The sequence below is a fragment of the Typopeltis vanoorti genome, chromosome 15 (genome assembly GCF_054136105.1).
Source record: "Typopeltis vanoorti isolate ZY-2024b chromosome 15, IOZ_Tvanoo_1.0, whole genome shotgun sequence".
NCBI lineage: Eukaryota > Metazoa > Arthropoda > Arachnida > Uropygi > Thelyphonidae > Typopeltis > Typopeltis vanoorti.
Window position 1 is genome coordinate 78321582 of NC_143563.1, and position 11106 is coordinate 78332687.

The following is an 11106-nucleotide window of genomic DNA, read 5'->3' on the forward strand; positions in this document are numbered from 1 at the left end:
AGTGGTATATATCAGCCAATTGCCTACTCATATTACCAATTTGCTATCCATTTTCCATCCATCTTTCTCAATTTTTACACCAACCTTCTTCTGTGTGCAGCAATATATGTGTGTGTGTGTGTATGGCTGTATATCATTCATCTGCACAACCTTATTAACAATAAAACTACTCAACATCTCATAGACTACTCTGGTTCACTCAGTTCTAGTCTCTCCAAGTTCTACACATCACTCTCATCAATAAAAAAAAAAGTCTCAGCGTTCTCATAGATAATTTCACTATATCCTTTGCAGCAGTATTAACTTTTCCCATCATCACTGTTTACAAGGATTACCCTCTATAATCATTCTTCTTCTTCTTCTTCTTCTTTTTGATTGTGACATTTCGAAAGAATTCCCTTTGATTTACTTAGGCAGCCTGATTGTCATTCTTCTTTTATACTGTTGCCTTTCTTTCCTTATCATATTTTCAATTTTATTTTCTATCCCTCAATCTTACACTTCTGAAGATTCTGGAAAAATTAAGAATGAAATTAAAGGAAACAAAAATTTCTAATATTTTTGTATCTTCTGAACATCCCCCCCCCACATCTGTTATTTCGTGTTGCCTATTAAGTACATTCTATCTCTTTTAGTTTTAAAAATAAATAATAATAATAATAAACATGTAAATGAGTAACAGTTTTAATTTTGTGGAATTTTTACAGATCGTTTATTATCAGGAGTTAAAAAAAGTACTGTACTGGTATACCTATTTGACTAACTTCTAAAAATAGGAATTTTTTTTTAAAATAAGACTTTTAAAATAAAATATCAGAATTATTCCAAAATTAATGAACATTATAGGCAAAATAATATTTGTTTTTTTCCAACTTCTTTTGGTGATTTGCTTTTTTCTTTAATTTAGAAAAATAAACATGGCAAGATGAATTGTTAATATATCATAATTAATAAATAAAAAAATCCCTGCCTATTATTATCAAGCTCAGAGAATCAGTGACCTAATGCAAACAATGTTACCTACAATATTTCCATTAAATCAACTTACCTGTCCTCCACCTTCTGGAAAAAGCAGTGTATCTGCCAGAACTACATCATAACCCTCCAACTTATATGACTGACCATCTTTAACAATATGCAGTGTTGAGGGAGTACAGGAAACTACTGTTGTGGTGAACTTTAGAAAAAAAAAAAAAAAAAAAAAAAAAAAAAAAAACAGTTCAAAGAAAACACATATGGATGTAGACTAATGTATCTTTAAATTTGGAATAATAATGAGAATAATAATGCACCATGCACTCTCTCAAAGCATCTGAAGCTTTGAGAGAGTGCATGGTGCAAGGTAGAGGTGAGCAGGACAGGATATTTAGAAGCATGTTGCAAAAGACTGAAGAATAAAGAGGGTGACGAGTTTGATGATTGGTAATTATTATTGGAGATTTCACCTACAATAATATAGACTAGACTGAGGAAACAACATATGGTAATAAGGGAACTTAATTATGTTGTGATGAGCAAATTCCTGGATCAGGATGCTCTCCCTGCATAACATTATCTAAATGTTGCTTCTATAATAACATGTGGGATGTCAGGTTAGTGGATCGGATTGTTAAACTGGCTTTCTGATAGATATCCTACTCCCTGTGCAACTCTTTGATATCTATCAGAGTTGCACAGGGAGTAGGATGGTTACAGGAGAATTATACAATACTGGACTGTTACTTTTCAATCTTTATGTCAATGATATGATAGTGCACGACAGAGATATTTTTTGCAGATATAATGTGAAGATTGGGAGGGTTATTAGTAATGGTGCTAATGTTTTGACTTTTTGAGAGTTTGAATAAGCTGGAAAGGTGGGCAAATGAATGAGGATGTCAGTTTAATACAATAATGTAAAGTTTTAAAATTTGGGATTCACAGATGGATGCTTCATTTTCAGCTGGTAGAGTTATGCTAGAAGTCAAGGAAACAAGTGATCTTGTAGACAGAAATTTGAAGTTCGGAGGATTTATTGCAAAGGTTGTGAAGATATATCAGAGAATGCTGCAATATTGAGGAGGACACTAACCACAAGAGGTAAAAAGGGGTGGTGGCCCCATTGTATAAAGCTTGGAGAGGGTACAGAGACATAACAAAAATAATATCAGGACTGTACAATGTTTATTAGGAGGATGACTGAGGGCATGTACTGCAGTTTGGTGGATAAAAGACAAAGAGGGATATGATTAAAACATTTAAGCTGTTAAAGGGTTATTATTGGATTAACACTGGGAAGAAAAGGAAGGTGTAAATAAAAGGGTAAGAAGTTTTTCGCATGGAGAATAGTAGGAACATGGAATGCATTCCTGAGAGGTTGGTGAAAGTGTAAATGGTGGATGAGTTTAAGGAGTGGTACAAGACTCAGTTTAAATGGTACTGACCTCTCATGATGAGTCTTGTGGCTCCTTGTGGGATCCAGAAAATAATAATAATAATACTGATATAGTATACAGATGATGTTCTATTATTATTCAGGCCTCCATGGAGTCAAAAGATATTTATAATAGACTTTGTGTTTCCTAGGAGGGACCTCCCTCGATGAGTCTTGATAGACTTTGTGTTTCTTAGGAATGACCTCCCATGATGAGTCCCAATACTGAGCCCTGTGGAACCCCACTTGTAACCTTCTGCCTACTTGAAACTGCCCCAGCATACACAACTCTCTGATACCTATCGGACAGCCAATCCTGAATCCAGTTGACCAATCTGACATCCAGACCTATGTGCTGCAACTTGAATATCAACTTTTCTTGTGGCAAAATGTCAAATGCCTTTGCTAAATCTAGGAAAATGGCAGTATATGCCTTTCCCTCATCTAATGCTCTTATAACTTTATTATAAAAGGCTAGCATATTGCTAAAACAAGAGCGGCCCTTCACAAATCCATGTTGACTCTCATAGATAACATTACCCTCATCTGCCCAATGTTGTATATGGTCCCTCACTACTTTTTCCAAGATCTTACCAACTACTGATGACACACAAACTGGCCTATAATTAGACACTTCCAGTCTGCTACCACTCTTATGCAATGACACTATCTTACCTTCCTTCCATTCCCTGGGCACCTTTCCCGCAGCCAGACTTTCATTGAAAAGCCAGGCCAAAGGCACTGTCAGTTCCTTAGCACATCCTCTCAAAACTTGTGGTGAAATACCACCCAGTCCCACAGCTTTATTGACATCCAGAGCACTCAGTATTTGGAACACATTCTCCTCCTGCACCTCTAAACCTCGAACCTGCCCTATCCCTCCAGTATTAAAATTTACTCCTCCAGGATGAAATACTCCAATAAAGTGTTCATTGAACAATTCCACTATGTCCTCTGCATCAGTCACTCTATTCCCATTTTTATCTCACAATGTCATTCTTCCACAGTCATTTCTCCTCCTACTGGCCACATAACTAAAAAATTCCCTAGGATTTTCTTTGGATCTAAGGGCCAATCTTTTCTCATATTGCAGTTTCACCTTCTTTACCATACTAGTCACTCTCCTGGCCTGTGTCTTATATTCTTCATGCATCTTCTCTTCACCTGTCTCCTTATATCTCTTCCATAGCCTCTTTTTTGCATGCAGTTCCTGTTTAATAATGTTTGTCATCCACTTTACTCCAAATTGTGTCCTCTTCTTCACTCATGGAATACAGCTTACCATTGCTGCTAACAAATATTTCTTCACAATTTCCCAAGCACTAATGATATCCTGGCCTTCCAATTCCTCTCTCCACGAAACTTCCCAAAGTTGATGTCTAAGACTATTATAATCACCTGCTTTATAATTCCACATACGTTTCCATCTCTTTGATACTCCAGCATGTCTATTCATTTTCCAAGTCAAAACCATATGGTCACTCTCTGGTGGGAGAGATATCATCTCACTTATTATCAACTCTTCTGATGCTATAACCAAATCCAAAACTCTTGAACCTCTTGTTCCCTCTACATGTTGCCTAAGACATTTGTCCCTCAAGAATTCTAGAAATTCCATTCCCTTATTGCTACATGCAACTTCCTCTCTCCAATTTATACTGCTGTAGTTAAAATCTCCCATAATAATCATTCTTCTTGCACTTGCCAAACTTAACTGTCTTTCAACAGCTCCTGGTCCCCACCCTCTGTGCTCCTTGGTCTGTAGCAACATCACTAAATAACCTGTCTTGCCCACCTCCACCTCACACCATGTGCTTTTAAAATCATTAGTGTCACTGCCTTCCAAAGCTCCAATCTTAGAGGACATAGGTCGTCACTTATCATAAGCAGTACTCCACCACCATGCTTTCCCTTCATATCCTGCCGAAAAAGCTGTACCCAGCGACTTCTATTCCTGTTATTACATCCTCTTCTGTCAACCATGTCTCGGTGATCCCAATAACCTTTGGCCAGGCTGATACTATCAGTGCCACCAATTCTAAATACTTATTACCAATCCCTTATTCCGAACACTCCCAGCATTAGTATAAAGCATAAAAATGCCACTGTTTCTATATCCAGCATTATCCCCTCTAGACTCCACTGGGCTCAGTGTTACCTCATGTTGTCTCCCTTCTCCCAAGTACCCATTCCCACAAGAGGCCACCCCTGCTACCATCCACACTGGGACACACTGACTGGGTCAGAACGGCAATCTCTCCAGATGCCTACGTCCTTCCTCATTCAAATACAAGCGGTCTCTCACATATAATTCCTCTCGGTTCTCAAATGTACTCCAAGCATCCACATATTCCAATCCTCTCTTCCGACACATACTCGCTATCATGCCATTCAATATCACCGCTCTTCTGCTCAGCTCGTCACTATCATACCTAGGCAACACACACACTATTTTTCCTCTCTGTGTCTTCTTTCATACAACTTCAATGGCAAACACTCCTCACGCATCCTATCTTGAACACCACAGATCATTGAGTCCCCATACATTACACCTCTTACCACCCTATTCCTCGATTGCTCACATGCATCTCTCACACTTTCTCTCTGTTCTTCCCTACTTACTTGTCTTCCTAACATCACTCTATCCCTAGTCCCAGTGCTCTCTTGCATTCCTCTCATTCCCTCTCTCCTGCTGTTTCTATTCTTTTCTCTTCTATCATTCCTATATCTGCCAGTCATTTCCTCTCTTCCACTTATCCCATTCTCTCCTCTTCTACTATTCCCATAACTCTCTCTCTCTCTCTCTAATCCCATCTCTTCTACTGTTCCTATTCTCTCTTCTTCTACCATTCCCATAACTCTCTCATTCCCTCTCTTCTACTATTGTTCCTATTCTCTCCTCTTCTCTCATTCCCATAACTCTCTCTCACTCATCCTATGATTTGCCTTGCATTCGTCTCTTCCATTCGCCTAATCTCATCTTTCACACCTCATCTCATTCCCCAGACATTCCACCTGCTCTTTCAGCTTATCTCTCTCTCTGTCAGTCCGTTCTAATGAAGCATATGTAAAAAAATGCTTCTGTGACCTTTCTCTTTCAAGTTTGTTAAAATAAACACAACTGTATATTATACTTTAATTTAGAAAAAATACTTCAAAAATATTTTAAAAAATGTAAATACTCAAAAAGCAAAACACAACTTTCCATAACATTTTAATAAAAAAAAACTTGAAATTTATAACAAAACGTTCGAATGAAAGAAGTGTTTTCTTTGGTGGCCTGTTAAAAAAATAAAACACCCATATCTATGAAATCGCAGTTTGTTAAACAGTGTCGAACAGTGCCACATCTTTGGGGAATTCCCTATGAGAGAGAGTAAGTTTTACTAGTTCAAGTTCTTTGGTCATTTTCATAGTTGCTTGAGGATCAGAGTTGCTCAGCTTATTTTTGGAGGGATAAAAACAGGGAAACTTCCCATCTTCTGATGTACTTAGTGTGTTTTTTTACAATTTTTGCAATATTGATGTAGAGGAGATGCTTGACCTTCTTCTAAGATGGAGAGGAGTTGCTAGCTGGTCAGGAAGCCTCATGAGGCATTAGGTTCAGCCTCATGTACTATCTAGCAGCAAGCTCTGAACTGTTTTACTATTTTGTACCTTTGAATAGAGAAGGTGTTGGTCTTCTAGTTGTGTATATGTTCTAGAAGCATGAATGTCACTTATGTTGCATGAAGGAGAGGAAGAGGCCATAAAATACCTAATTTTTTTTTTTTTATACTAGAATAAATCAGTAATTACTGTCAGAAATCTAGGTATTTGAGGGAAATGGTACTAAGATCAGCAGTTAGGGAGTTCACTGTAAACATTTTCCTTTTCATCTGTTAGTCACAAGGCTCTGGCAATGAAGGAAAGATCCAAGTACTGTCATCTGTAACGATAACAGTGGAACATTGCAGGATAAAAAGCACTATCCATTTCTTGCACACTGCACATGAACAGAGAGGGTTTTTACAATCCTTTCTACAGTAGTTGTCAGTGATGTCACATATTTTGGAAGTTTGTTGGAAGTTTATTTTTCACTTGGTTAGACTATAATAAATTTAGTTTAATCCTTTATCCAAGCATAAACAAACAAAGTTTGCGCCTGAAAATATCTTCAGGACTCAGGTAAGGTAGTGCAACACTAGGCAACTCCGAGCAAAGGTGGAGCAAGCTCTTATCACTCTTTGTCTCAGTATCTCCCATAATGCAAAGCACATCTCCTTGCGGACATGTATACTGCTATGCATTAAGGAAAGGGCCACTGCCCGGAGCCTGGTTTCAACCTTTATTGAGGTCTCATCAGTGGGAGGCAGACCCAAACGTGGAGATACTAAGGCAGAAGCAATAGGAGAGGTCATATTTACCTATAGGAGTTGCCAACAGGTATACCACCTTATTATTGAAATTACTCTGGATTTAGAGAAAGATGTTGGAAGTTTATTTTTCACTTGGTTAGACTATAATAAATTTAGTTTAATCCTTTATCCAAGCATAAGCAAACAAAGTTTGCACCTGAAAATATCTTCAGGACTCAGGTAAGGTAGTGCAACACCAGGCAACTCCGAGCAAAGGTGGACCAAGCTCTCATCACTCTTTGTCTCAGTATCTCCCATAATGCAAAGCACATCTCCTTGCGGACATGTATACTGCTATGCATTAAGGAAAGGGCCACTACCCAGAGCCCGGTTTCAATCTTTATTGAGGTCTCATCAGTAGGAGGCAGACCCAAACGTGGAGATACTACGGCAGAAGCAATAGGAGAGGTCATATTTACCTATAGGAGTTGCCAACAGGTATACCACCTTATTATTGAAATTACTCTGGATTTAGAGAAAGATGTTGGAAGTTTATTTTTCACTTGGTTAGACTATAATAAATTTAGTTTAATCCTTTATTCAAGTGCAAACAAACAAAGTTTGCGCCTGAAAATATCTTCAGGACTCAGGTAAGGTAGTGCAACACCAGGCAACTCTGAGCAAAGGTGGACCAAGCTCTCATCACTCCTTGTGATGCACTACCTTACTTCAGTCCTGAAGATATTTTCAGGTGCAAACTTTGTTTGCTTACACTTGGATAAAGGATTAAACTAAATTTATGATGTCACATAAGCTAGAAGAGAAGACTGTCTATGGAGTGGCTCTCTGTGACAGAGTCCATACTGACAATCACTGAGAAGTGGCAAGCTCCAAAACAAAGAAAAACAACAACAATACAAATTCATGTTGCTTTATGCCTCCAATATGCTGGTAGCAGTATAAGTTTCACATCAGCAATTGTCAGAGATGAGTCACATACTGTATGCTCACAAATGCGAGACCCTTCGACATTTCTGCACGTCAAAAGAAGGAGAATCCATTCTGATATTAGGATAATCAATGCATTTTGTGGGATGAGTGTTTATTATTGTAAGTCGGAAAATTAGCTTTCTGTTATGACAATTCTAGTTCTTAAAGTGGACTATTTTGCTTGTACAACAGTTGGAAAATTTTATGTATAAAGCACATGACTTAGCGTGTTAGTGGCCAATTCATACATCCTTTATTTCTTTCTTCCCTTCAGCATGAATTGACTTGGCACAAAGCCAAGGTCGGCTCTACAAAGTGTGGGTGTACCATAGCTGAGGAGATGAGGAAGCTTCAAAAATTAAAAAAAAAACAAGTTTTTCATCTTCATCATCTTCAGTAAGTAAGGTGGGAGCATTAGCATCATAGCAGTAATCATAGATGGTAATGCACCCATTTTACTAATAAAAGATTTTCTCAAAACACTTTTGCTACAGTAGAACTTGAACAAAAGCCACAGTGGTATTTAATGGCTAGAAGTTTTATCTATTTGGTCATCTGCTGGCATTTTGATACTATAAAAAATATGAAAATATTAGTTTACAGCATATGAAGGTGGTACTTTCTTCTTATATTATATTTAAGTACCACCTACACAAGACTGAACTGGGAATAATGAAAGAGTTGATTAATACCATTAGGCCAGAATATTATGCTTGTAATTGTGTGTATTTTCTACCTGGATGGTCTCATTTGCAAAAGAAAATCTCATCTCCATCTGAGATCAATTATCTCACCTTCAGTTGAAGTACTGCTATAAAATTTTAGCATTTTCTAGGTGGAATTTGCGGTTGTTTTACTAAACAAAGAGCAAATACAACATGATTATTAAAAACTGATAGATGCCAGTGGCTAGAGGCAATGCTTTGTGCCTTTGGCATTATTGTTGTACAATTTCAATATGGTTCCTATGAGTATTAACAGTGAAATATGGACACCAACTTGCTAATGTGTGGCTGTTCTTATTTTGCAGGCAATGGGAGAAAGAGAGATGACAGTAACCACTAGGAATGACTGTCATCTCTAAGCTGCAAAACTAAAAAAAAAAATCTTCACAACACCACAGAAACAAGTTTCTTGTTTAAATAAATAAAGAAACTTGATTCTGAAATAAAATCCAGCTGTATTCTCTAATTAATCACACCAAGTTAGGGATGTTTTTTGATTACCCCTTTATCATGGAGAAAATTCTGTAATCTACTCTATGGGGAAGGGGTGAGGATCTTAGGATTTTTCTTCTTATTATTATTAGAAAAAGCACTTGTCAATGAAGCCCATTATGCCTAACGTAAGTTATGCTACTCTACATAGCAACTCTTTCAAATCCTCCTAAAAACTTATTTTTCTTTTTTAATTAAGTGTGATCCCATAAAGTCTTGTTTGTTTGGTGGGAATAAAAACCACTAACTAAAAATCATGAGGTCGGCAAAGTCATTTATTTCTCTATATTATTTTGTAAATGCCTCACTCATAGGATTTTAAAATGATTTCTTATTAGGCCTACGCTGTCGCCAGCTATTACTATACAATTAAAAAAAAAAAAAAAAATTTACATAGAAGTCGATATTTGAAACAATCACCTAAATTATACTTACTTCTTTCAAATAACTGTTTTTCTGACAAGCAAATACCATTTTCTCTCAAATTTGACGTTTAATAAATTATAATTTGGAACTATTTTAATAGATGCTAGCTTTCTCCTGAGACGCAAGTTATAACGCCACTCTCCAAGAGAAAATGTACACAATTATATATCATAATATATGTATTGTAGTTAGTCCTTAAAGATGTTACAGTAGCACTTGTACAAAGATTTCGCAACATATTTCATTAACTATATAATACATTTTGCGAGATTTTTAACTAGCATTTTCTTGATTTAATACATGCAGTACTTCGCCACTGGTCGTTTGAGATGTAGTACAGTAAATATTAAAAACTAAGTAAATGTTAACGAAAATTTTAGTAAACCTCTTTCCTGTAATTTCTATTTAACTTGAAACACGTGGTATCTTCAAGCACATGGTTTTCTTTTCCGTTGAGAGGTAGTGTAATTTGCGTTCAGCTGTACAATAAATGATTTTTTTTTTTGAATTTTATTGTTTTATGTGTATTTTACGCATGTATATAATAAATGCTGTATTAATTTCAAGTTAGACTACAGTTGATATTTGACCATTATGATTTTTTTTTTCTCAGAGCAAACAAATACTAATACATTGAAATTATATATATATATATATATTATAAATATAATTCTGTTTTAACTTGTTGCCGGATTCCATGATATTGGTCTTAAGTGGGTGCAGTTAAGTAGTAGGGGATAATTATTACTATTATACAAATCGATGCGTGTGTGTGTGTGGGGGGGGAGGGGAGCTGAACTAATATACCTTCTGAATGTCTCTTTTCTGTAAATTTTTTTTTAAATATATCAAAGACCTTTATATCATTTATGTCATTTATGTATATATATATATATATATATATATATATATATATGTATATAGTTAAGTAGTAGGGGATAATTATTACTATTATTATACAAATCGATGTGTGTGTGTGGGGGGGGGAAGCTGAACTAATATACCTTCTGAATGTCTCTCTTTTCTGTAAATTTTTTTAAATATATCAAAGACCTTTATATCATTTATGTCTTAACAAGTGTGTCTTACATATTGCAGGCCTTTCCTCTTGCAATAATTTTAGATATATGTATGTATAATTTTTTTGAAGTCAGTGCACATTTCTTTTTTCTTTCTTTTTTTTTTTTTTTTTAAACAACATTTGATAAGCTAACAAAATTTATGTTTGTCTTGCTACTTGCTTTTCCTTATATAAGTATCATAATAAATTTGTCAGTTTTTAGCACTTTTCTTACCCACTTACTAATACCATCCAAATTTTGGTGTTCATTAATTCATATATTCTCTTTGAGGATTTGAATTAATATTTGAGATGATAATGAGCATTTATAAATTTCACTAAATATTATTACATTTAGTGACCAAGAGTAATTTATGAACTTGACTAAAAGACTAAACAATAAGAAACATTGCTTGTTTTATATTGCTCAGTGTTTTCTTCATCAAATGTTGAGTTGCATATTATATAGTGCTGCAAACTGTGCAGTATGCAGAAAAGTATGAAGTAAGTTTTTCATAGTAGCGTTTATTATTTTTTTATTGACTCCAGGGAGTCGCAAGACTCATATCATATCACTCCTTAAACTCATTCACAATTTGCACACACACTTTCACCATCCTCTCAGGCATTGCATTCCTACAATTTAATTCTTACCCATTTACT

General features: G+C 35.8%; 1 protein-coding gene across 1 annotated transcript in view; it reads right to left on the minus strand.

Annotated features, from left to right (window-relative positions):
• Window positions 1-9693, minus strand: part of LOC150098916 (alanyl-tRNA editing protein Aarsd1) — a 113095-nt gene extending 103402 nt beyond the window's left edge. Inside the window, exons 1-2 of the mRNA XM_090405029.1 lie at window positions 9393-9693; window positions 1049-1177 (exon numbers count right to left, since the gene is read on the minus strand). Coding sequence (XP_090261155.1) covers window positions 1049-1177; window positions 9393-9431 — 168 coding nt within the window. The 5' untranslated portion in view covers window positions 9432-9693. The remainder of the gene's footprint in view (window positions 1-1048; window positions 1178-9392) is intronic.
• Window positions 9694-11106: the final 1413 nt, after the last annotated feature.